Source organism: Myotis daubentonii, chromosome 6 (genome assembly GCF_963259705.1).
Source record: "Myotis daubentonii chromosome 6, mMyoDau2.1, whole genome shotgun sequence".
Lineage (NCBI taxonomy): Eukaryota > Metazoa > Chordata > Mammalia > Chiroptera > Vespertilionidae > Myotis > Myotis daubentonii.
Genome location: NC_081845.1, coordinates 10,148,409 through 10,175,028, shown reverse-complemented (window position 1 = coordinate 10,175,028; position 26,620 = coordinate 10,148,409). Strand labels below are relative to the sequence as shown.

Here is a 26,620-nt window from a genome sequence, read left to right as displayed (position 1 = left end):
ACTTGAACTCAAATACTCGTCATCATTTTACAATAGTATTAGCAAGATCCTAGATCTAAAACTAATTTCTCTGAATTTTTGGTCTTGAAAGCAGAAGGTTATCTTTAGAATTAAAAAGAAAAGAAATCAGGTACTTTAGGTTTCATACTTCATTCTTAATTTGCATGAGAGATGTTTGAAATGGCTGATTTCCATTTTTGCTTTGACTTGGGACCGTTTGCTCTTTTTATTTAAAAAATATATTGCTTGGGGATCAGTGTATTTTACTGATTTAATAGTTGTATCTGAACTATTAGAAAGTCAAATTTTGCAGTATGTAACTCCTACTTACACATTTCTCTCTTTTTTCCCCCCCAGGGACGAACTGTAAAAGCAACATCAGCTTGACCAGTATATAATATTACAGTGGATTGCTCATCTCAGTTAAAGCTTTTGAAAACCACAGCATCACAGCTTGTTTTGGACTTTGTTACACTCTTTTTTTCAGCATGAAAATGTGTGGTTTTGTAGGGTTTCTAATTCTTCAAAGAGGCACAAAAGCCAAATTGGTAGAGAAAGGATGCAAAGTATACATTTTACTTTAAAATATTAAGCGAAGGCGTTCTGCAAAATGGGAAAGTTAGTTTTTTATTTGATTTGGAGGAGTGATTTTTCTTTTCTTAGACACTTAATTCTGTTCCAATATTAATTTTTCAGACTGCGTTTGTGTATCAGATAACACCACCATTCACAAGTTAAAATTTTTTGGTTTTTTTTTATGTCTGTGAGATGCTACTAAGAAAATAGAGATGAGCTCCCTTTTTAAAGCTTTTGATGTGGTGTCATAGAATAGCATGTTGTAGATACAATCAGCTGCTTTGGTACCTTAAAACTAAGCAATTGTAAATATTAAAATTTAAGAAGGTGGAAAGTGATGTTCCTTAACACTCAGCAGTTCAGATTGGACATAACTGACATAGTTCTTCATTTCTTTCTTTAAAATTATATTAGACTTGTAGCTTAGTTTTATTTCGTTTCTAACTCGCTGCTGATAATGTATGAATTGAACATGCTGTGTAAGCTGTGTCTTAGTTACTGAACAGTTTATGCAGTGCTGCTTTGCCAAATAAAGTTAAAAGTAAAAGAGGCATTGGTGGTGTTTGAATGTAAAGAACAGCATGTCCACCAGATACAGAATGTTGACTAAGATCACAGAAAAGATTATTTCTCTGATGCTCCATCTTATCAAATATGAGTGGCATTAATTCAGTTGTACATTTGCACAATGAATGTGACTATGTTTCTTGAGAACAAGGACTACACCTCACTTATTTTTCTTTGCTTAACACAGGGTTTGTCCTCTTGTAGATGTACAATAAATGCAGGATGAATGAGCAAACGAATTGACTGAAAGTCAGGGAAGGGCTGCGTTGAGGCTAAATTTACCAAAACCCATCTCTTCACCTATAAGGGCTTTGTTAATATAATGACTATAAATGAATTTCAAAAAGTCAGTAGCACTTTGGAATCTTGTTTAATGTTGTGGCTTTAGACCTTTTATAGTGGGATCTTGGTTTTTCTCAGGGTTCCAGAGCTCAAAGCAACATGAGCACTAGAGCTAGCAGAACTAGCACTCCCAGCAAAGCCCTTGCGATTGCTGTGCCCAAGTGCGTATGATTCTAGCAAGTGGATGCTGAGCGAGGATGCAAGGCACCTCTCCCCCACCTCTTAACGTCCTAAACATTTCTTCCTTAAAAATAGCTTTAAAAAATTATGCATGCATCTTCTCCCTAGTGTCTCTTTGGGGGCAAGATCTTAGACATAGGAAACTGGCATTCGTTGGTGGCCAAACCTTACGAGTTTCAGTTCTTCATTGGCTTGTTTGCTGCCGTTGGTATAGCTTCTGGACCTAGGCCATGAACCCTCATTTGACTCAGTGTCATTTGAGTTAGTTTCAAAGGTGAAGTCATGGAGAAAGATGAACAAATTCTGTTATTTGCTAGGGAGAACATATTTGATATTTGGATGACTTGAAACATGAAAATGCTTGTGGAAGGATGGAAGGGAGCTGCAGTCTACTTGCACTGAGGATGGCGGGAAAGAATTTCAAGTTTTCAGAAAGGTTGTTTCAGTGGGCCTTTCCTCAGGAAAAGAGATGTGAAGCACACAGACATGTTTGAGAGGTAAATTGTGGACAACTTTCCCTTTAAAATTATTTTTAAACTGTCTTAGATGCAGAACTCTTTCAATCACATAATGAAAAGGTAAGTTGACTTTAAAAAGTCCTGTTCAGTCCATCTGGCAGTGTATTTTGAAGCTCTTGATTCTGCTTCTCTAATCCTTAATTTCCCTCTTTGTAAAATAGGGTTGGTATGGTTAAACCCAGGTAAGATAGTACAGCTCAGTAAATATTGGCAACTTATGATTATATTAAAAAGTTGTTAAGAATTAAGAATTAAGTATAATTTATTAACAGACTCTTGTACATGGGACATCTTTTCTCATGTATTTCAACATTGTTGCAGTACTAAATTGTGTTTAATTTCTTCATGTATAAAAGATGTGCTGAAAGACATGCCTTGACAGTTTTTATTTTATTGGGTATGGCTGTAACTGACATCCTTCCTTAGAAAACAAAGGGCACAGCATCACGTAAAGAGTACAAACAACTTAAGTTCATTCACAGTCATTTCTCTAAACTGTCCTTGAGGAAAAATTTAAATCTTTGCTCAGTTCTAAACTCAATAAAATGCTTGACATTTTCAGGAAATAAAAGGAACTAATTTCCATTTTTCTAGAACTAACTTCCCATTCGTTAATGTTTTCGGTTATATCTCCAACCCAAATTAAGCTCTTTGCTAAAGGAACAACCTATCTCGGGTTCATTCTGAAAATGTGTCCTAGAATTTGAAAAGATTGGCCACTTACGGTAAAAAAACGACAATACAAACACATTATGTAAATAGGAATATCATGTGAGTATAGACAGGCATCACACTCTGTAGTCCACTCAGAAGAATAATTTCTAGAAAATGTATAATTCTGGCATTAGGTGATGATGGGAATAATTTGCCTTTAAAATCCTACCAAAAAAAACAAAAAGAAGAGATGCTAAACTAGATGCCAGTTTTCTATAAAGACGACTTTGTGCAAAACTGCTTTATGCTCTGAGAATACATGGCCTGGCGTTAGCTGACTGCACATTATAACATTAAATAAATAATGGGGAAAACTCATTCCAGTGGATGAAACAACCAGCTAATATGTAAACATGGGACAATTTTACCAAAGCGGCACCCAGAAATCCACTCATCATTCTGCTTTTCAATTTAAGTGCACTTTTCTCTCCCATCAATACAGACTAATGTTGAAAACTGGTGACTTTTCTAAAAATGAGCTGCTGTGTTCTGGACCACTGAGCAGTGTGGAGTAGGCGAAATAAAATACTAGTAGTCCTCCTTGCTCACTTTGCGCTCAGTGAAGTCGATTAAAATTTTAGACCTGCCAGGTTCTCTCCTTCCACCTTGATTTCCTGTATCATGTCATGCCCATGTTAGAGCTATTTGTAATTCAGTCTGAGTTTTTCCTCCCAAAGGTCAGCCTAATGAGGCAGCCACCTACATGACATGATGTCAGCGGCGCTGGAAACATCTCACTTGAGGTCCATTCTCAGAAACAGGTTTTGCAGGGGAGGGGAGAAGGGAGAGCTATGGAAGGGGAAAGTGAGCAATAGGAGGGCCACAGAACAAGGGGAGGTCGTGCACCATGTGGCACAGGGTGGCCAGGGGCCCATGGCTTCTAAAAAGAACGGAGTTGTTAACACTGCGGTTCTAAGGCCACCTCTTGAGATACTAAATTTTCTGTTTTGGGTAACTACGAATTTCTATTTTCAGGGACAGCATACATAAATCAGAATTAGATTGTAAGTCTTTAACTGTATGGACTCCTCTAAATTTCAAAATATTTCACATAATTCCAAAGGGAAATATTTCTACAATAAATAAGAACAAAGGTTTGGGGCTTGTAGAATCTTCTGGGTTTTCCATACTTTTCTTAGCCCAGTTAAAAAAAAGATTCTAAATATCCAAAACCCAGTGTAGGAATAAATTACAAGTGAAACGTCCTTGCCCCAGCTACTTAAGTTACATTTATTAGAGATACATCCCATTGATGAGGTAGTCAGATTCCTCAGATGTAATGGGACGGGCTTTCTTCAGTTTCTGTTTGAGCAGGCGTAGTCGGCAAGCAACCATGAGAAGCAGCAACGCAGTGATGGCCAAGCCCAGTGTCAGTGGCAGCACTGCACCTGTAAACAGTGGAAGTAAAGAGGGTGGGCCAGTGTTTTTATTGATTTTCAGAGAGATGGGGGAGAGAGAGAAACATCAATGAGAGAGAAACGGATCGGCTGCCTCCTGCATACTTCCTACTGGGGATCAAGCCTGCAACTTGGGCATGTGCCCTGATTGGGAATTGAACCAGTAACCTCTTAATGCATGGGACGTGCTCAACCACTGAGCCACGCCGGCCCGGCAGCCTGGCAGTGGGTACGTGATTGGATAAGCACTTCGTATGCACTATTTCATTTAATCTAAGTAACTCACTTAAGTAGACAGATACCTGCATTACCAGCATTTTGCAGATTAACTGAGTTGCCAAGAGATGAATTGATCTAAGAGCACACACATAGCTTGTACATGGCAGATTGAGGTCTCAAAGCCAGACTTCTTTATACCCAAATTTTCTACCAGGTTCCTACAGAATTTAATGGCATCAATGGGTACAAATGTTGCAGTCAGATCAGCCTCATGTCCACTGTAATAAGACACCCTGTCAGCAGGCAAGTGTAGACACTGTGACCACAGAAAACTTCATTGCAGTCAACAGGTGACATTTATGGATTCACACATGATCATTCCCTCCAAAAACAAGTATGGACAACTGATGTTAATTTTTATTTTTTCTAAATCTAGTGAACCTAGTTTCAGCCCGTAGAACCATGGTTGAAAATTAACTTCAAAATATGCTGGTGTAATTCTGGCTAAGGGTAGTTGAGGGAAACAGGGTTTTCCTGTGGGGCTGTTCCTACACAGCCAGACTAGAAGCAGCCTTTAGAGCAGTGGTTCTCAACCTTGGCTGCACATTAGAATCACCTGGGAATCTTTTTAAAAATCCTCATTTCTGGGCCTCATCCTCTGGAAATTCTGTCACTTTGTTACTAATGTTGTGGCCCCACCCCATAACAAAGAAACAGAATTTCCGGAGGATGAGGCCCAGGAATCAGGATTTTAAAAAGATTCCCAGGTGATTCTAATGTGCAGCCAAGGTTGAGAACCACTGACTTAGAGGCTTGCAGGAGTTTGGGAGGAACAGGGTATGCCCTGGATCAGTCTTTCTGTAAAAAAGAAAAAAGACTGATAAATACTTGATAAATTTAAGGTATATAGCCTGTTACTTGAATACATTTATATATTGTTTTTTTAAAATTATATTTTATTGATTTCAGAGGAAGGGAGTGGGAGAGAGCGATGGAAACCATCAATGATGAGAGAGTTATTGATCGGCTGCCTCCTGCACGCCTCCTACTGGGGATCAAGCCCACAACCTGGGCATGTGCCCTGACTAGGAATCAAACTGGGACCTCCTGGTTCATAGGTCGATACTCAACCACTGAGCCACACCAGTTGGGTGATACACTTATATATTGTAATATAATTGCCACTGAAGCAATATTTATCACATCATTAAAGTACAGTATTATTGTCTATATTCATTATACCATGCATTAGCTCTCTATGGCTTATTTACTGAGATAAGACAGAGAAAGACCATTACTATATGATATCATTTACATGTGGAATTTTAAAAAGTCAAACTTGTATATAAAAAAGCAGATCAGTTTTGTCAAGCGCCGGCCTTATTTTTAGTCTGACCTACTTTCTAGTCAGCCTAGTCTTTCAGATGAGATGGTGGGGCTATTTTTAGCTATAAGGGTCTTGCCAACCGGTGGAGCTAAAGGAGCAAAATCTCCATTGCATAAGCCGATTCTATAGCCTTTTCTTTCATTTATTCATTCTTTCTGTATTAATTAGCAGCCAGGTGCCTAACACTGAGCTAAGCGCTGCTCATCAACGATGATAAGCCGCTGCTGAGGCGTGCCAGCTGTCCTCAGTGCTTTCTCGCTTCACTCGTCTAATTCTCAGCCACCACGTGAGTTGGTAGAATTCTTATCCCCATTTTACAAATGAGGGACCTAAGGCACCGAGAATTAAGTGACTCGGCTGAGTGTATGGTTAGTGGTGAAGCTAGGACACAGCCCCAGACAGTGCAGCTCCAGGACCACCGGGTCCAGTACTGCTCCAAAGGGTAGAGGAGGTCATAGCCTAGTGACCTCCGTTCTGGGTAGATAGACATTTAAGTGGGAAAACGCAGTAAGAAGTACAGGTGTGAGAGGAGTGTCCGTGTGTCTGGTTCACTGGGTCTTGGCTTGAGTGACCTGGATGTATGATGGGTCTTTTTGGGTGGGCAAGGGAGATGTTTATTTTTATTTATTTATTTTTGAGATGTTTATTTTTTGACATTTTCAAATTGAGATTCCTAGAGGTGACCCAGGTGGTTTTCTAGTAGGTTTGGGGTTATTCGGGCCTAAATATGTGGGAGCCGTTAGCATCAAGGTGGTGGTTGCAGCCATGAAAGTGGGTGAGGTTGCCAGAGAGGAAGGAAGGGAGGTTGGGAACAAGGCCCTGAGAAACACCACCAATTAAGGGGGCAGACAAAAGGAGAGGACGCAAAAGAATAGGAAAAGACGGGTCAGAGAAATGGTAGGGCAACCAAGACAGAAGGGTGTCTTAGAGCAGAAGGAAGAGACTATGTCAAGAGAAAAGTGCTCAGCTGCATAGATGCTAAGGAGAGGTCTGGGGAGGTGAAGCCTCGGGAGGCCACTGGGCTTAGCAGTTAGAAACCCAGGGGCACCATTGTGTTGGGAGAGATCGGAATGTGGCTGCAGCTGTTGGGAATAAGCCATAAAGAAACATTAAAAACAGGAGGGCTGCCCTAGCTGGTTTGGCTCAGTGGATAGAGGCTCGGTGAAAGGTCCCAGGTTCGATTCCGGTCAAGGGCACATACCCAGGTTGCAGGCTTGATCCCCAGTAGGGGGCATGCAGGAGGCAGCCGATCAATGATTCTCTCTCGTCACTGATGTTTCTACCTCTCTCTCCCTCTCCCTTCCTCTCTGAAATCAATAAAAAATAACAAAACCCAGGAGGGTTAATACATGATGGAGAAATGTACCTGAGAAGATAAGGGCCTGCATCAAGGCTGGGGGAGAGACTGACCTCAGGAGAGGAAACATCTCCTTTAGTACAAGAGGAAAGGAAGAGATGGTGGGTGCAAACACACAAGAACTTACAATAGGAGGGAGCTGAGGAAGTTCACTCCTGATAGCTTTGATTTTTCCAGGCTTAAAACTGGTTCCAGGTAGAGTGGTCTCCTCTCCAAGACGAGAGGACCTGGAGCTGAGTACATACTAATGGCATTTCACCTGAAGAAGATTGTGTCTGGGAGTGTCTGGCACAGGAGGAGGGGATGTGGAAGTTGTAGTGACTGTTGGGTACCAAACAAAGGCTGGTATTCCACAGAGAATTGTGAAAGATAAAAATCTGTGATAAACCAACGGTCTAGCATTGACTACAGCTGGCTCATACATTCCACACACAACAGCCCCCCTGCAGGACTCTATGATCACTGCAGAGTTTCTCCACCTGACGGCTGAGCTTTGGCCACTAGAGTTTCCTAATGGCCACCCTGACGAAGGCAGTTTTGAAACAGCCAAGGCCCATGAAGGTGTCGGTTCCTCCTCCCCCCACTCCCTGCGTCTTCCAGTACTAGCCACGTAGGTTAGAAATGTTAGAAAGGAATGGGACAAAGGAGAGAAGGGCCAGCCTCTTGTTCAGGCAAGAAAATGATTAAAGGCTGCCCTTAAGGATGAGCTCCAGTGTTGAGGCTACAGGGTACAGTAAAACACATACAATCTAGGCCCTAGAGATTCTAGGGGGATTTTCTATGGGCTAAGTCAGATAGGAGGCTGCTGAACTGTCAAACCTGATTCCTGTTTACTGCTTTGGTGACAAGGAAAATGAAATCTCCCAGAAAGTGCTTGCTAGAATACAGAAAATTCTTATGGACTTTTAAGTATTTCTTCAATGTTTTTAGTTTGGGTTCTTTGAGATTTAAAACTTTCTAACCCCTGTTCAACCACATCATGATATTTTTCTCAGAAACCAGCCAAGGGGGCAAACTGGGTATTCTGTTCCTATGACCGGGAGTGGCTCTTTTTATTCAAATATCTTGGGTCAGGGTGAGTCCAGCAGGACAGCAGACGGGGCAGCACCCATGTGTTTGACATCTGGAATATTTTGGCCATCCATTGTTAAAAAATTATACTCAAATGTGGAGAGTGGCTACAGCGTTTGGACAGGTTCAAGCCTGGGACTAATGAGAGGGCATGATCCTCTCGTGGCAAAGCCACGTGCAAGTCCCAGCACGATTATAGCCAAAGGCTATAGTTGTAAGCTTGACCTTATGGTCCAAACCTGTGGCCCCACGTGGCTGAGTGATATGGGTTGCGTGAGGTGCCGCAAGTAAACAAAGCTTAATCAGGTGCATGTCATTGAGTAGATTCGAAACCCGTGAGAACGTTGTAACCACCCTTACTTTGCCTCCTGGGATCTGGCTATAAAATAAAGACTCGGCTTGCAGGCCGGGCGCTGTCTCTCCATCAGAGAGGGCAGCGTCCCACCTAGACCTAGCTTTTTTTCTCTTGTCTGTCTTTTCTAAATCCTTCACCGCTCCCCCTCAGGTTCACCCATGGATGTGCCAGCTCGGCACACTTTAATATTGTGTAAATATTACAAAAGACATTCTAGGGTGAAAAAGGAAGTTTTCTCAACTTAGATCTATAACTGAAGAATCGTCTGTCGTTCCCCTAAATTTTCACTAGTTAGTTTAGGGATTTAGGACTAAAGCCTGACTTCCTACAGGACTATGTAGGAAGTGTTTTCTTTCTCGTTAAAAACAACCAAAATTATGTAATGAAGAGACTTTTCTTCCACTTACTAAATATTCCCTCTACTTCCTACACACTTTCCGTGTTCCTATTGGCTCTGTCTTTGCATCAGAACACTTGGAGAGAACTGGGTACTCTAAGACCTTTACTCTTGTATCACAAATAACTCGGTAATAATAACCGTCATTGTATGAGCCAAACACTGTGCTAAGTGCTTTGTATTTACTGTCCCAGGTATTCTCCCTAACAACTCGGGCAGGTATAGTTCTTAGCTCCATCTTACACAGGAGGAAATAGAGATCCAGAGAGAGAAGGAAACCTGCCCAGTGGTGGAGGAAGATCTGAACCTGGCATCTTCTTAACCACAATGCCACGAATATTACTCTTCACAGAAGGTTACACCTGGAAGGGACCATGGTGATTATCTAGTTCAATCAACTTATAAAAGAGGAAGCTGAGGTTCAAAGATGTGAGGTGACTAGTGTAAGTGCCCGAAGGTGAAGCTTGATACAGGAGATGATGAGAAATCAGTTCTGATCCATAGACCACTGCTCTTGTCTTGAGCTGTTAAAAGTTTTTTCTGGTATCCTCAACTAGAGGGTATGTGATTCTGCAAATCTTTATACTCTGCATCCTAGCTGGTTTGATTCAGTGAGTGTCAGCCTGCAGACTGAAAGGTCCCGGGTTTGACTCCGGTCAAGGGCACATGCTTGGGTTGTAGGCTCGATCCCCAGGATGTGCAGGAGGCAGCCGATCAATGATTCTGTTTCTATTTCTCTCTCCCTCTCCATTCCTCTCTGAAATCAATAAAAATAACAAAAAAATAAAAAACTGAGTGAAGAATTAAAAAAAATTTTTATACTCTGCGATGAATTTTCAAGGTACATATTTGTGGGGAGCGGCTACAGTGTTTGAACAGATTCAAGCCTTGGACTAATGAGAGGGCACAGTCCTCTCATGGCCACGTGCAAGTCCCAGCTTGGAGGGCAGAGCTCTCCCAGCACAATTATAGCCAACAGCTGTAGTTGTAAGCTTGAACCTATGGTCCGAACACGTGGACCCACATGTCTGAGTGATGTGGGCTTGATAGAGTCCAGGTGCATGAAACTGAGTAGGATCGAAACCTATGAGAATGTTGTACACATCTTGACCACGCCCTTACTTTGCCTCGTGGAATCTGTCTATAAAATAAAGACAGGGCTTGTAGTCTGTGGCGCTGTCTCTCCATCTGGGAGCAGCGTCCCACCCAGACCCAGCCTTTTCTCTTGTTTGTCTTTTCTCCATCCTTCACCGCCCCCACTCAGGGTCACTGAACCAGCCTGAGCTGGCGCAGCACATAAGGTGCCCTGGGGCTGAGTATGCCATGGCCGTGCCGGCTCCCCACACATATTTACCTATTTCTGGGGCTGGGTGTTCCCCTCCTCCTCGATTGCTCTTTGACTCAAAAATATAATTTTCTTCTTTTTCGTTCTTCCCCGAGGAATCACTATCTGGAAAATAAGTAGAACACATATTGAGGGTACATCAGAAACTTTAGAAGAAAGACATGAATATACAGCATCTATTTCTCTAATAAGCACAGGCCTAAGCTTATCACCAATACACTAGATAAGTAATGTGATCGATTTAATACAGCAGAATGTGTGGCCAGTACAAAACCACTGGACAGAGAGAGGGGAACAAGCATATTGTGCCAGGACTCCCACCTCCACCTCAGAGAAGGAAGGAAGGGACTCGGCCAGAGAAGTCAAGGGTAATCTCTGAACTTCATACAATGGAAAGCAGACACAGTCCTGAGAGGTTTTTCTTCATAAAAAACGAACAGAGCATACAGAAGGCACGTGGACGTGCTATTTCACTTTCTCACCTGACCCTATGTATACTACTGAGAGGAGATATTAAGAAAAGATAAAATCTGCTGAAACCGGCTTGGCTCAGTGGATAGAGCGTCGGCCTGCGGACCGAAAGGTCCTGGGTTTGATTCCGGTCAAGGGCATGTACCTGGGTTGCGGGCACATCCCCAGTAGGAGATGTGCAGGAGGCACCTGATCGATGTTTCTCTCATCGATGTTTCTAACTATCTCTCTCCCTTCCTCTCTGTAAAAAATCAATAAAATATATTAAAAAAAAAAAAAAAAAAAAAAGAAAGCCGAAACCGGTTTGGCTCAGTGGATAGAGCGTCGGCCTGCGGACTGAAAGGTCCCGGGTTCGATTCCGGTCAAGGGCATGTACCTGGGTTGCAGGCACATCCCCAGTGGGAGATGTGCAGGAGGCGGCTGATCGATGTTTCTCTCTCATCGATGTTTCTAACTCTCTATCCCTCTCCCTTCCTCTCTGTAAAAAATCAATAAAATATTTAAAAAAAAAAAAAAAAGAAAGATAAAATCTTACAATTTTATCCCAGGTTCTCCTAATGAGCAATGGCCGGTCCATTCTATCATTTCCTCTCTAGTAATTTATAGCATTTGTGTGCTTGTTACATTGACAGTATAATAATGAGTTAGTAACGTTACCCTCACACTGTGGTGTGATTTCAAGTGCGATTTTGGGGAAATACAAGGCTTAATGTCTGTAAATTAGAAATGATCAGCCGACATGAGGAATTTTATGGAGAAACAAACATTTTAAAGCTTCCTTACTCATATGGCGTCAACAGAAATGTTCAGGACACCTGCAACTGAAACAAGACTATTTAAAGGGACTAGCTGCATTTATTTGGTAATTTGTACTAAGAAAAATACATGAATTTACTAAGGATCACAAATCATCTGGATAGTGGAAAATCATAAAGTTAATCCCACCAAAAGTGCATGAGACTTGCTTCCCTGTACTCGTTTAAGCATTAATTATTACTCTTTCACCTCTGCCAATGTGATAGATGAAAGACTGCCTCTCCTACTTTCTGTACTACATTACTAGCATTAACCTTGGTATCGCTTCAGTATATCTAAAATGAGTTAATTTTTTTATCCTCAAAACGTGTGTGGGGGAAGGAGGCAGCAGAACACTTAACTGGTTCATATTTCTTGTACTAGCTGTTGATTCTTGTAGAACAGGCATAGGTCATGAACAATAATGTATTTTTAAATCTATGTTATGCTGAATATAACATCATTTCAACGCACATAGGATTGGAAGCTGGGGAGAAGGCTGTTGTCTAAATGAACGCCACGTGCTGTGAGGGCCTCTCCGACACTTTCAAAGTTCTACTCTGCCCATTTCTTTGGCCCTGGATTTTCAAACGCTGTGTTTTTCATGGATATTTAGTAACACATAAAAATGCTCTTAAGTAAGAAAAATGAGTCTTGTATAAATAATATCCTAATGTTGTTAAAAGTAAATGTGTGTGCATATGTGTATAAATAAAAGTAACCAGAAGAAAATGTAACAATGTTAACAGTGAGCTTTGCTACATGATATAAAATTTTTTCTGTATTCTCCAAATTTCTACTATAAATGCATATCACTTTAATAATTGGGAAAAAAACAAAATAGCCGAAACCGGTTTGGCTCTGTGGATAGAGCGTCGGCCTGTGGACTGAGAGGTCCCGGGTTCGATTCCGGTCAAGGGCATGTACCTGGGTTGTGTGCACATCCCCAGTAGGAGATGTGCAGGAGGCAGCTGATCGCTATTTCCCTCTCATCGATGTTTCTAACTATCTCTCTCCCTTCCTCTCTGTGAAAAATCAATAAAATATATTTAAAACAAACAAACAAACAAACAAAAAACAAAATATATTATAAATAACTGAATATCTACTCTCTCTTCATCTCTGAAACTTCATTCCTTACATATTCATAGCCCAAGTCAAAGGCTTCATATCTGAAACAGAGACTGCAAATATATCTCAAACTGGGTGGCAACATTATTTTCAAAATGATGCTGAGGCTGAGTCCTCACTCCCCAGAAGGCGGCGCTGGGAACACAGTAAGAAGCTAGGAAATTCCTTGGCAGGTGGGATGAGGGCACTGAGACAAGCAGTTAAACAAGGCCAAGCAATTAACAGCCTGCTAATAACACAGGATCGTATCTTCCCTAACCAAGAACAATTAGGAGCAGATGGTTTACACCTCTCCTCCCCAACCAGCAAGCAGGCAGCTTAAATCACCTGGTCCGGGAGATAGATAACGGAGGCCCAGTGGGTGCCACTAGTGCCAGCCAACCCTCAGAACGGATGCAGTCAAGGGAACAAACAACAACAACAAGAGCCAGACAAACCCGAGATAAAAGTAAAGAAAGCAGTGAAGCTGACCAGGGAATGATCCCCAGCTCCCCTATACACTCATCTTGATGCATCAGCATGTGAAAGGTCACACCTGGAAAGCTGTTGAATATTCTGTTGAGACCCTCCCCTGAGACCTATCCTAAAACTCCTGCCTTTATTTTTTTTTACTACTGTTTTTTAAAAATAGGACTTTATTGATTTTAGAGAGAAAGAGGGAGAGGGAGAAGAGGAGAGATAGAAACATCAATGATGAGAGAGACTCACTGATTGCCGCCTCCTGCATGCCCCCTACTGGGGATTGAGCCTGAAACCCAGGCATGTGCCCTGACCAGGAATTGAACCTGACCACCTGCTGGTTCATGGGCTGATGCTCAACCACTGAATCACACCAGCCAGGCTGAAACTCCCGCCTTAAGACAACAGATTAAAAACCCTTAAGACCAAGGACCCGGTGTGTGCTCCTCCTTGAGCACGCCATGCCACCCTTTCCTCAGGCATGTACTTTAAGCTTTTTCTCCTAAGCTCTAAGGGTCCCCACTGACAGGGTCACTGAGCAGTCTAGCACAGATTTGGGCAGATGAAGTTCTGTATGAACGTCAGGCTACTTAACATCCCTGAAACAGGCTCTCAGTCCTGGATGGGGCCTTAGGCATCTGGTTGAAATCCCTTATTAACTGATGAGGAACTGCTTTCACGTGGGCCTAACACAGTACGTAGCAAGAGTTCCTCTACCCTGGTCTCTGAAAACTCACTTCTCTCCGTCAGCTCTTCATTCCTCCTGCCAAAAACACCTGGTCTCCCTTGACTGTTTCTTAGGTGGCTGTCTTTTCCATGTAGAGAAAACGACTAAAATTCCAAGGCAGGGCTGAAGTGACTGATTTGCCCATTAGGTGGCAGTATCAACAAGGAATTGACCAAAGCAGGCATCTGAAGGGCACTGAACCTAAACTGTCAAAGCAGAAGGCCCTGCCAGCGTGGCTCAGTGGTTGAGTGTAGAGCTATACACCAGAAGGTCATGGTTCAATTCCCCATCAGGGCACATATCCGAATCAATGATTCTCTGTCATCATTGATGTTTCTATGTCTCTCTCCGTCTCCCTTCCTCTCTGAAATCAATAAAAATGTATTTAAAAAGAAAAAGAAAGGCCCCCTATGGAATTTTTGCAAACATATTTGTACGGAAGCATTTAAAATCCACAAAGTAGATAAACAAAATATTGGAAGCAAATATACCAAAACATTAACATTTGTTTTCAATAAAGGCTGATATTTTAAGTCATTTCCTTTTTTCTTATTTGCATCTTCTGTACCTTCTGCAATGAACAAAAAATTGTCACAAAGAAGTTATTAAACTAGTGATAGATTATTTCAGTTTAATGTATGCAGAGTTTGAGTACTGAAAAGATATTCACAAAAGCATACATAAGTGATGGTCTATATTTCTCATATCATACAATGGTACACATATAAATGAGTAAAAATTAACTTAAAACGATATAATCCTATAATGCTTCAACAGTGTGGATGCATTTAAAAATCCTATTAGCCTTATTTTAAAATTAAAAGTTACAGATTTAGTTAAATTGGAGGCATAACACTGAATCACCAGCACATACAACCATTTCAAAATGACATATTACTTCCTTCACTTTCACTTGCTTAGTGTGAGGAGGATTTTCATGAATATATTGGGATTATACTGCTTCATCTCAAAATAACCTCAAATTTAACACTTAGGGCATTAGTTGCCGGGATATAAGTGTTTCTTATCTCTAATTTATTTACAAATAAATGTATTGATTATTGATACCTCTGGAGTGTGTGTATCCAGGTATGAATGTATGCTTGTATTTAGTAGGTGTTTCTTACTATAAAAACTAATCAGTGCAAATGGGAGGTTTTATTTTTTCTTTTGGCCAAATTCTTCATTGGAATGCTCCTCTTTCTTTTAAGATAGTTCCTTATCACTCTCCAAATATAACCTTAATTTTGAGCCAAGTGTCCTCATAGAAATCTGTCCTGGAGAACCTGTCTCAAGCCCTTACCTGGCATCAGGGGGTCAGTTTGAATCTTTGGTCCCCAGGAGGTGGAATGATTCCTCTCCGTGTCTGGTAACTCCGGTGGCGGCTGTGGGGCGGCGGCTTTCTGAGACTTCTCCAAGAAGTGCCCTGCTGCATCTTTGCTCGCTGCTATGGTTCTAGGCTGGGCAGTCGCCAGGTGAGTCTCCGTCTTCCGGTCAAGGCTCACTGAAGCGGGCGAGAGCTGGTTAGTTGTTTATTGGGCTTCTTTTCTGAGCTTCAACTAAAACCCCTAAATCTGCAGTAGATTTGAAGTCATGGGTATTTGGGAATAATAACGTATCCAGTTAAGACATGTCACAGTCTCATAAAAACTTCTCTCTCGTTTTCAAAATGAGTGATCTCTCTTCTAGTAATTAACTTTCTGTCACATACAAATTGATGAAGAGAAAACTTTTAAACCTTGTGAGATTCCTCATCCTTCCTCAAGCCAACACTTGATTAACTTTCTGCAGCTTTTCTTCTTTCCTGTGGGTCATGTGTATGCATACGACATGCGACTGCTTTGCAGATGACTTAGCCACACCACAGTCTGTCATGCATTTTCTAAAAAATGTATCCAAACAAAATGTTAACTCACTTCAGTTCTTTAAAAAGCATATATGATAGAGCATTTTTCGGATGGTGAAGAATCTTTTGGAAAAGTGCAAACAATTTCTGAAAAATGAAGCAATATAAGCTCTCTGACCTTTGTAACTAGCATGAGACTCAATAAATGCTGCTTCATTTAAGGCAAAGCCTGTTCACATCAAGTTATACCTGAAACCGGGCGGAAAAAGAGCTACAGCTATACAGTAGGTCCTCGGGTGACGTGGGCGATCCGTTCCTACGGCGCCATGTAACTCGATTTTCGCCGTAAGTCGGAACCCACCTACATAAGCACCTACACGTCACTCATGTGGAGCACAGACACAGCAGTAATGAAGTGAAACAGCAAAAAAAAATTTAAAAGAGAACAATTCCTGGCCTTTACCTGTAGTAAATAATAAAAAACATAAAGCACATATGTACATACATCGAAATGACGGAACTTTTTTCTTATAAATAAATGGGAGATGGCGACGTAGCCACGAAATGACATACATCGAGTCTGACGTAACCCGAGGACTGTCTATTGACTTGCATATAATCAAGAGGATACAGGCATCCCTTCTGCCCCAACAGGCCACGCAGCCGACTCACAATTTTGACAGAAAGCTTCATCAGATCCGTCAGGACACTGCTCGACTCCATCACAAGCCAGTGTGATGTCAATGCAACAGCCGTCGTCACAAAAGAAGTGGTGGCGTGAGCAAACCTTTGAGCATCCTGTTCACAGACAAGACTCCAGTCACAGGACTGCAGGAGAGCTGCCTTCCACCGTCAGGAGGACAGAGACTCATCGTGTGATGAAATGCATGTGGGTGAGGAGATACAGATAAGGAAGCACCTAACAGTCGGAGCTGGAGCAAGAGGCCCTGACTTAGTTCTCGGGAATCACCCGGGCTTCACGTTAGGGCTCTTCTCCACGCCGACATTGCCACGAGGTGGGACGAGAGAGGAAGCAGCTCTGGTCCTCCCCACCCTGACCTGGGCCTCCTCACTCGGGCCTCACTCTGCGTTAGTTCCTTCATCCCATCACCTTCTCGGTCAGCCCCGACCCTGCATGGCACGTGGGTGGCTGACCGCTGTAGCCGGTACACCATTTTACACAGGCCGTGTCTTACATTCTCGTTTCCTAAGCAATGATTTTTACTGAGATTAACTTTTTACTACTGACCCCTATTTGTTGACTACCATACCTCCTTGGTACTATAAAGAATAAACAGAATCTTTAGGTACTGGCTGGTATGAATTTTTCTTCTCTAAATAATGACATTGTCTCCTTTTTGGAGCTCTTAGGAGTTTTTAATCGGAGCTACAATGGATTTCCCTAAAAGGCATTTCCCCACTCCAGAGTAAGCCCACTCTAGTAGGCTCAGCTATGTAACAACCGGGGGACTTCCTGACACTGGGAATGCAGACGAAAGATTTCAGGCTAGAAGCCTGCAACCAAAGGATGTACCCTTGGCCAACATCGAACCCGGGACCCTTCAGTCTGAGGACTGACGCTCTAGCCACTGAGCCAAACTGGCTATGGCTGATTTGTCTTCAGTGTGCTCCTTGCTGCACTATTGAGCGTACATATCAGACAGGCCACACACCTTTAAACTAGATCCTCTCCTGGGAAAGCCTCATGATTGTCTTTTATGAAATCCAGTAAAGAAAGATGGAGCCGCTCCGGGTCCCACGGCTCTCACAGTCTATCCCCACCTCAGTCCAGCGGTGTTGCTGGCCCGAAGCATAAAGGAGCTACTTTTGTGATCACAGTTTTAGTAGAGACTCTCTGTCAACAAGACCCAAAAATAAAACGGAAGAGCCCGTGGAATGCGTAGTTAGAATACAAAATGCCACTCTGATCCCACCCTCTGTACACAGTCTGGGTTCTGTTGGCTGCTGTGAATTCCAGGGAAAAACTTCCTCCTCACCTCGCGTGGGGAAGGCCGGGGGCAGCACGGTCACCGAGACGTTGTCGGCGCTCCTCTGCCCCGCAGTGTCCGTCACGGTGAGCTGAAAGGTGTACCGTCCTTCCTGCAGGTGGGACAGCTTCAGCGTCCCTGACTGAGGCACCTGCCGCCGGAACAGGAAGCATCACATTTGGTTAGAGATGTGAGGCAGAGCCCAGCGTCGCCCTCAAGTGGAAAGCAGTGTCCTCCTCATAGCAGCCCCATGACCTGCCTCCCCATTCCCCGCCCAAGGCTGCGGAATACTAAGCCATACCCCATCCTGGCAGGTTGGCTCTCCTTTGAATTCCCAGTTCCCAATGCTATCTGGACTGACAATACCCTCGACTGACAATCCTTCACTTGTCTTCAACAGCCGCTGTTCCAAACCTGCGCCTCTTCCCAGCTCCACACCCAACAGCCAGTCCCTCCTTCTCAGCAGGAGACCCCTCTACTTCCAGAAGAAAATTAGGGCCATAAGTATGGCTATAATCACGGCAACTCCATTCACTGCCACCGTACCCGTCCCTGTACCATCGGCACCTCCTTTCCTCCAGTCATTAGGTGACCTGTCTCCGTCTCACACTCCACCCATCATCTAGTCCTTGACCCCTTTCCTTCTAAGACCTCACTGCTATTATGAAGCTCAAGTTTCTCTTGCCCTAACAAACAAAACAACGAGAAATAAAAATTCCCCAGATCTTCTCCAGCTACAGTGTTATTTCCTTTTCAGTTCAGCTCAACTTTTTGAAAAGGCTGTCCATGTAGCACATGCTGTTTCATTTGCTCATTTTCCATTGATTGTTTGTCCTACCCATCTGGCTTCTTTCTCCATCATTCCCCAGGCACTGTGCTGGTAAAACTCTCTAACTGACCTTGTAAGGGTTACCTAGCATCGAGTTCAACAATCCTTATTCCTCTTGTCTTTTTTTTTCTCCCAAAAATAAAACCGGCCCCCTTACTGTATGTAACATTGTTGGCCACTCCTGTCTTCTGAACTCCCTACTTCTCTGGCTTCTGTTTCTGTGTCCGAGTTCCCCTAACTATTCCCCGCTGATCACCCTCGTGGGCGTCTATTCACTGTGGTCACCAGGCTGGGCCAGAGCTCTCTGTGAAGGTGAGTGAGTTGCTGGGCCTCTGGGGTCAACTCTCGGCACACCAGTGTCAGACTAAAACTGTGGGCCTGCGGTGTGCGGGAAGCCTTATCCAACTCAGGGTGGAGGACAGAGCATCCCGTCCCTGGGCTGTGATGCCTTCCCAGGCCCCTCCTCTCCAATGAAGGAAACACCAGGCCTGGATCCAGACCTGGGTAATGACCTTCAGCATCCTGGGGGCACTGGAACTTAGCATGTGCCCTGACTGGGAATTCAACCCTGACCTCCTGGCTCATAGTTCGACACTCAACCACTGAGCCACACTGGCTAGGCTATTTCTATTGAGATGTGAAAAGGATAAATATAAGGTCCTGCACTCAGGTTCAATCAATCAATTACACAAACAAGATGGGGAGGCCACCAGGGCAGCAGTTCATGTAAAAGATGAAGCAGGCTTCAGGTAATCCTGCCAATGGAAAACTCCACATGCCCACGACGCAGCTACTAAAGCAGCTTATGTAAATTAAGCTTCATTAATAGAAGTAGAAACAATGTCTGGATCACAGGAGCTGACAGCTGTGTCAAGAAGATACACACATCTTCAGTTGACATACGGGGTTCAAAAAGGGGTGCCAGGTTTTAGCAAGTGTGTGGATGAGTCTGAGAAAATCCAGAAGAGGCTGGGTGGTGGGTTGTCTGGAAATCAATTCATCTGAAAGAAGGGGGAATATCGCGTTCTGAGGAAAGCATTCCAAGTGGTGACATTCATTTTTTTCCCCAAAGAGTTAAGGGACTCTTAAGAATAAAGAAAGATGTGTCCAGTGCTTTTCCAAAGAGGAGACCCAGTACAATACACAGAAGTAACAGGGAGGCATATCCTGTGTGCCCAATAATTACAGCTGATTAAAGACGCCGGAGGACCTGAGGCGAAGTAGTGAGCGTGCATATCTGGGAATAGCTAGGCAGATAGTGGGAGACCTCTGGAAGGTATGCCGCAGAAGGGGCTCTGATGGGATACGGATGGGAGGCTGGGTACCGTGTGGAACAAGGGCCCAGCCCAATTCTAAGACGGCATAACCACTGAGTGAGTCAGTGTACGTAGATCAGTCTTGAGAGACGAGGTGATTGTGTTTGTTGCAATCTCAATAGAATACAAATCAGTGGCTCCCCACAGAGGGTCACCACGTGAAGACACAGGAAGGAAAACAGCCAACCATAAGCCAAGAAGAAACTATCGGCCTTAGAAGAAACCAACTCTGTTGGAACCTTAATCTTGGACTTCTCCCCTCCAGAACTGTGAGGACATAAACATAGGTTGTTTAACCCAAGCAGTCTGGGTTACTTTGCTGTTGCAGCCCTAGCAAACCAATACAGATTCCCCCCACTTCCTCTACTCAACCCACAGCTTGAGAACCACTGTGAGTGGTTTGGGGGAAGTTTATCTGCACAAGCCAGGAAGTACTGTGTACTGCCTGCAGCTGCTGACACCGAGCTCAATCCCACCTTAGCAACTGCGGCTGGGCCCAGACCAGCCTGATGACAATTAGGGTGGAGCACCTGACTTAGTCGCTCATTGTCTCATTAGTCACTGTCTCCCACTCATGGTCACTCACTGTCTCAAACAGGCCCAAACTGCTAGGTTAAATGTTTGCTTTCTGGATCAGGTGAAGAACGGGCTCGTTCTGCTGTTATTTTCCTCTTTATACCCCTTTGTAATTTTCAGATTCTCTACCTGGATCTTGAACTAAGAAAAGAAGAAATAAAAAATTGTAAACAGTAATCTGAGTCATTAGAACAAAGCAGGAGTCTTTTTTCCTCGGAGGTTTTTGGTATCTGGTGAAGCCAGCAAAAAAGCAGCAAGAAACGGCATGGATGGAACTGGAGCGCATTATGCTAAGTGAAATAAGCCAGTCAATGAAGGAAAAATATCACAGGATCTCACTCATTTCTGGATAATAAAGACCATTATAAACTTATGAACAAAAATAGGCCGGAACCGGTTTGGCTCAGTGGATAGAGCGTCAGCCTGCGGACTGAAAGGTCCCAGGTTCGATTCCGGTCAAGGGCATGTACCTGGGTTGCGGGCACATCCCCAGTAGGAGGTGTGCAGGAGGTGGCTGATCGATGTTTCTCTCTCATCGATGTTTCTAACTCTCTATCTCTCTCCCTTCCTCTCTGTAAAAAATCAATAAAATATATTTTAAAAAAATAGATACAGAGGTAGAGCTGCCTCGAACAGACTGTCAAACTACAGCAGGAAGGCCCGGGAGGGTGGGAGGGCAGGAGGAGGGTGGGTAAGAGATCAAGGACTTGTATGCATGCATATAAGCATAACCAATGGACATAAGACACTGGGGGGTAGGGGAGGCCAGGGGATTGTCAAGGGCGGGGGAAAGAAAAAAGGAGACATATGTAATACTCTTTGTAATACTTTAAGCAATAGAAAAAAAAAGAGTTAAAATAAAATAAAATGCAGAAAAGCCTTTTGAGAGAAGAAAAAAAAAAAGCAGCAAGAGCAAAGCCAGCTTCAAAGCAAAGGGCCCGGAGTGCTGTTTACTCAGTAGAAAAGTACTGAGTTATAGACCAAACCATTTTTTGGACTCTCGCTTTTTTTTTTTTATTTATTAAATATATTTTTATTGATTTTTTTTACGGAGAGGAAGGGAGAGAGATAGAGAGCCAGAAACATCGGTGAGAGAGAAACATCGATCAGCTGCCTCCTGCACATCTCCCACTGGGGATATGCCCGCAACCCAGGTACGTGCCCTTGACCGGAATCGAACCTGGGACCTCTCAGTCCGCAGGCCAACGCTCTATCCACGGAGCCAAACCGGTTTCGGCTGGACTCTCACTTTTATACGTTCTCCATTTTATACCTCTCCTGCTGGCTCAAAGACATTTGGGGAGCATAAGTGGAAGGACATGACCAAAGACCACTTCCCCGAAACATCAGTTTTCATGACAACGATGACATGATTACCTTCATGTCCACTGACGGGTCACCCTGCAGCAGTGTCCACTCGTACTGGACGATGGCGTGGTCGTCTGTGCTCTCGCGGCCGTCCAAAACCAGCCCGTCTGTGGGCAGACGCAGAACCACATCGTCCCCAGCCTTGCTAAGTGGGGGCTCATCTTTTTCTGTGAAAGAAAAGAATCCACAGGAGAGATGATGCCCCAGTTTTTCTAATTTTAATTAAGAGGCATCTCGTTTGCTACAAGAGATTTAGTTCAGTAAAGAACTGCTAAGAAAATATATATAGCATCTGAAAGTTATTTTTTATCGATTTTCATTGCATTCCCTTTACATAATGAATAAGACAGCAACAAGTTATGAATCTGGAATTTGGTTGTAATATAAGCAGAACAGTGAACTAGGCCCTCCAATGTATAAATTGGTAGTTTTATTCTTTAGACTGACATTTTCACTTAATTTATAAATGACCTATGTTCAAAGTTGTTAAATGAATTAATTTTAAACATTCTTGAAATAAACCTTAAAAAAACACAAATCCACCTCTGATATAAAGGTTCTTATTCACAAGTTTTTAAAACAGGAGTGACATAAAGTGTTCAATGGGTGCAAAATTTGGAAAGTTAAGGCACGTTCTTGGATCCATGCAAAATAAAGCCCACATAGAATGTTATAATTTTTCACCTAGGAAATTCACAGCTTCTAATAACTAATTTTTTACAACAGGAGCCAGCACACTGAGTTTCTGAGTTGTTCCCTAATAGCAAAACAAGTATGCATTTACCTGCGATCGAGAATGGAACTAAATAACTTAAGGCTACTTACATAGGGTGTCCCCCCAAAATGTATACACACACTTTGAATAATTATGAAGCCAGTGCGTATGGGAATACATTTCATTTTCAAAACGGAGCTATCAGCTATTAAAGTGTGTATACATTTTTTGAGGACCCCCTTACTCGCTTAAATAGTAATCCTTAACTGAGGGCGGCTTCAGTGAAGACTGATGGGAGAAGTTGCATTTCTAAGAGCAGAGTTGTGAATATGTTACTTGATTTAAGCTTCTTTTATAAAAATTTTTTTATTGATTTCAGAGAGGAAGGGAGAGAGAGATAGAAACATCATGATGAGAGAGAATCATTGATCAGCTGCCTCCTGCCCGCCCCCTAACTGGGGATCGAGCCCACAACCAGACATGTGCCCTTGACGGGAATTGAACCAGCAACCCTTCAGTCTGCAGGCTGAGGCTCTCTCCACTGAGCCAAACCAGCTTCTTATTAGTAAGCTCACCCAAAGGCATCTACTATTTGCTCTGTCCTCCAGGGCCAAAGCTCTGATCCAAAGGCTGCCCTAGACTTGTTCCTCCTTAACTTAGTCTGAATGATTGTGGAAGATAATGTCTTTCTTCCTCTGCAGCCAAAGTTGTCTCCTAAGCAAACTTCTGAAGGTCCTAGAGGTTCCGGTGCCTGAGGTGTGAAGATGACTGCAGTCCTAGCAGTTCCCCAAGAGGCAACCATGAGTAGTCACTCAACACATGGCAGCTAGAAAGATTCTTCTGGAATGCTAATCAGAAAAGCCCCAACAAGTTGCCATTCCTCCCAGGATGTTCACAGACTCACCTATCCAGCCCTATCTTCTCATCTGGTGATCCTCTCACGGCCCAGAAACAGGGCTTATGTGAGGGACTGCAGCTCCCTGAGCTCTGACTTTTCTGAATGAGAATGCTGCTGCCACCACAGGGGAGAGCCCTTTTCTAATGACATGTTGCAAGGAACACGCACACTTGCTATTGCCAAAGGGCACAAATGTCTACTGAGAACATAATGAGTCCCATTTTTATAGTCACTTAAGACAATGAGGACTTGTAACTCAGATCCACGCCTGATGTCTTTATTCTGCTTCTCCCAGGTAAGGAGAGAGGCGACAACTGCATTACCAATGGGCCCTTTCATAGAGGTTTACAGAGAACTCTTCTTTGGTTCTGGAAGGTTCATTGCTTTCTACACAACGGTTTACCACGTTACAATTCTGGAAAGCATCATATCGTTCAGCAGTAAGACTTAGGGTTAGCAGCCAAATGTATTGAAATTTATCTTAAAATACTATTATTAAGTAAACAAACTGAAATATAACTATATGCTATAAATAGCAATGGATGCTAATGATATACCAATTTTAAACCCTCAAAGATTTAACCCCAAAGATTTCAGATGGAAGAATCAGAAAAGTGCTGAAATACCCCGCATATTATAAAACTAATTAATCATGCCTTCCTGGAAGGAAAAAAAGCCATTTTTGAATCATGTAGGTGATTTAGCTGTGAGATGTGAAGTCCTCATAGCCTCTAAATTGATCACTGTTATATTTGAAATAACAGACATTGTCCCCTCAGTTCAAGTCCAGGCAAATCACATTGTACAACGTATTTTAAAATGAGCCAGAGCTTATCTACCCAGAAACAGGCCTTAAAATAAACAAATGGCCCTGACCGGTTTGGCTCAGTGGATAGAGCGTTGGCCTGCAGACTGAAGGGTCCCAGGTTCGGTTCCGGTCAAGGGCATGTACCTTGATTGCGGGCACATCCCCAGTGGGAGGTGTGCAGGAGGCAGCTGATCGATGTTTCTAGCTCTCTTTCCTTCTCCCTTTCTCTCTGTAAAAAATCAATAAAACACATTTAAAAAAAAATAAACAAATGATAAGAGGAAAGGTTCATGCCACTTAAAAATATTTGACTTGCGGAGAAAGAACAAGATAAATGTAATTTTGAGTTTGTTTCATAAAAATGTAATAAACCAATGTTAAGTACTATGGTAACATTGATTTCTTTTGAAAACTAAACATACTTGGCAAGACACACCAATTTTGAGGGAGCATATCAAGGTGGCATTTTATTTAAAGAACAATAATACTGTTCACTCATCTGATTTACAGCACTGCTGTAAACAGAACCTTAACGACAAGAGGTTCTGGAATATGAATCAATACTGTGCGGGTGCAAATGATATAGCTGAGGCTGAGAAATTAGTAGGGCCTCCTAGTCAAGATTCAAAAGTGAGGTCAGACTCAAAAAGAGGTTTCGATATTCTGGGTAAAAAAAACTTTTTTTGGCCTCTGAGCTTTTCTCCTTTGAATTGCCTTTCCGTGAATCCTCTCCCAGATCAGCCTCTATCCCGAAGCCCAGAAAAATTACAGAAGCAGCCCACCGTGCCTAGCTCTGCTTAATCTGCTGGGGTTTTTCCGAAACCACCTCTAAGGCTGAGAAATGAAAGCCACCCTTCCGACGCGTGCACCTTGGAACAAGGAGTGTCCTGGCTGGGGAGTGCCCAGCGGTCCTGCCTAGGCGGGTCTGCCAGGGGCAGCCACCCAACAGGCGCAAGGACAGCAGGGCCCCAGCGCTCTGGCCCCCGCCTCCTCCAGTGCCCTGCTGCTTACCCAGCCGCGGCGAGGCCCGGGCGGGCGCCGGGAAGCCTGCTGCCCGGTCCCGCTGCCCTTCCAGCGCGCGGCTGAGGCTGTAGCTGCTGTAGCCGCGGTGCAGCGCGAACCTGCAGACGTTGCGGCCGCGCGCCGTGCAGTTGAAGAGGAAGCAGCCGAGCCCGGCGGCCGGGGGCGCGGGCGGGCGGGGCAGCTCCACCACGGCCACGGAGCAGCGCGGCTCGGAGCAGCAGGCCGCCACGCACTGCCGCCCGTCCCGCACCGCCGCCGGCGCGCTCAGGAAGCTGGCGCCCGCCGCGAGGGAGTCCTTGGTGCGGATGATGACGTCGGGCATGACGCTGTAGCCGCCGCCGCCCGGGCCGGGGCAGCCCGGCGGAGGGCCGCCGCCCGCGCGCAGCTCCAGCTCCAGCTCCTCCTGCGGCCGCTCCTGCTGCAGCTGCTGGCGGAACTCCCCGAGCAGCTGCTCCACGCCCGAGAGCTGCGTGTGCAGCTCGGACAGCGTCGCGGGGGCCGGGCCCGAGGCGCGACCGCCCGGCAGCCACAGGCAGAGCAGCAGCAGCGCGCGCAGCCCCGGGGGCGGCGGCCGCCTGCGCTCCGGGCCCGCGCCCTTCCGGGCGGCGCAGGCCATGGCGGCCGGCGGGGGAGGAAGCGAGCCGAAGCGGGGCCGCAGAGCGCTAGGGCGGACGACCCGGGCCCTGTGCCCTCCTGCGCGGCCGCGGCGGAAGGAGGCCTCCGAGCCTCAAAGCTCGCCCTCCTCGGGGCCCGGATGCGCCCCTAAGGCCGGGGGCGATCGGTCGCCGGAAGAAATCGCAGCAGCGGGAGGCATCGCCGGCCCGGCCTGGCTCCGCAGCTAGTCCTTTCCAGGGCTTCCTCGCGTCCCGGGACCCTCTGTCGGGACCCCGGGTGCGCTCGGCCACAACGTGCCTCCCCGCGATCAGCACCAGGAACAGCGACAGCGGCGGCTCCGCCCTCCGCCCGCAGCTCCGCCCTGGCCCCGCCCGCTGATCCTCCGGCTGATCCTCCCCGCCCACCCCAGCCCGGAAAGGGACGCTGCGGGCGGGCGCACCGGGGGAGGAGGGGAGCGGGTGACTTGTGGCGCGCCTCGCTCGCTGAGTGTGCTTGTCCTGAGCTAGGGGCCGCCCCGCAGAGTCACTCACGCGCGTTTGCGTCTTTCCAAGATGCCCGGTTTATCAGGGGGGACCTTCCCGGGATGCCAATAGAATCACACGCAGGTCACACACAGAGGCGGGGAGGGAG

General features: G+C 44.6%; 2 protein-coding genes across 10 annotated transcripts in view; one reads left to right on the top strand and one right to left on the bottom strand.

Moving 5' to 3' along the window:
- Positions 1-1,123, top strand: part of PCMT1 (protein-L-isoaspartate (D-aspartate) O-methyltransferase) — a 38,950-nt gene extending 37,827 nt beyond the window's left edge. For all 8 annotated transcript variants that reach the window (XR_009453364.1, XR_009453365.1, XR_009453366.1 and 5 more), the window contains one exon: positions 358-1,123. Coding sequence is in view for 2 of the 8 variants with exons in the window: in XM_059700068.1 (XP_059556051.1) it covers positions 358-370 (13 nt within the window). In the remaining 6 variants the exon portion in view is untranslated. The remainder of the gene's footprint in view (positions 1-357) is intronic.
- LRP11 (LDL receptor related protein 11) lies at positions 474-26,331 on the bottom strand. Of its 2 annotated transcripts, XR_009453363.1 has the most exons (8): positions 25,364-26,331; positions 21,941-22,098; positions 17,852-17,993; positions 16,527-16,652; positions 15,312-15,512; positions 10,435-10,530; positions 7,385-7,599; positions 4,101-4,285 (listed from the first exon to the last, which is right to left on the bottom strand). XR_009453363.1 is itself a non-coding variant. In XM_059700064.1 (7 exons), exons 1-7 carry the CDS (start codon positions 25,989-25,991, stop codon positions 4,131-4,133), a joined length of 1,506 nt encoding a protein of 501 aa, XP_059556047.1. In that variant the 5' UTR covers positions 25,992-26,330; the 3' UTR covers positions 474-4,130. The 2 variants fall into 2 exon arrangements, 1 of the variants encoding a protein (XP_059556047.1); XM_059700064.1 differs by lacking the exon at positions 7,385-7,599 and having other exon boundaries at positions 474-4,285; positions 25,364-26,330.
- Between the last annotated feature and the right edge of the window lie 289 nt (positions 26,332-26,620).

Coding starts and splice junctions, on each gene's coding strand:
- LRP11 (XM_059700064.1), bottom strand. CDS start 25,991: ATGGCCTGCGCCGCCCGGAAGGGCGCGGGCCCGGAGCGCAGGCGGCCG. Junction 17,994..21,940: donor ACCCGTCAGTGGACATGAAG/GTAATCATGTCA, acceptor TTCCGGCGGCAG/GTGCCTCAGTCAGGGACGCT. Junction 10,531..15,311: donor AACTGACCCCCTGATGCCAG/GTAAGGGCTTGA, acceptor CTTATTTTCCAG/ATAGTGATTCCTCGGGGAAG.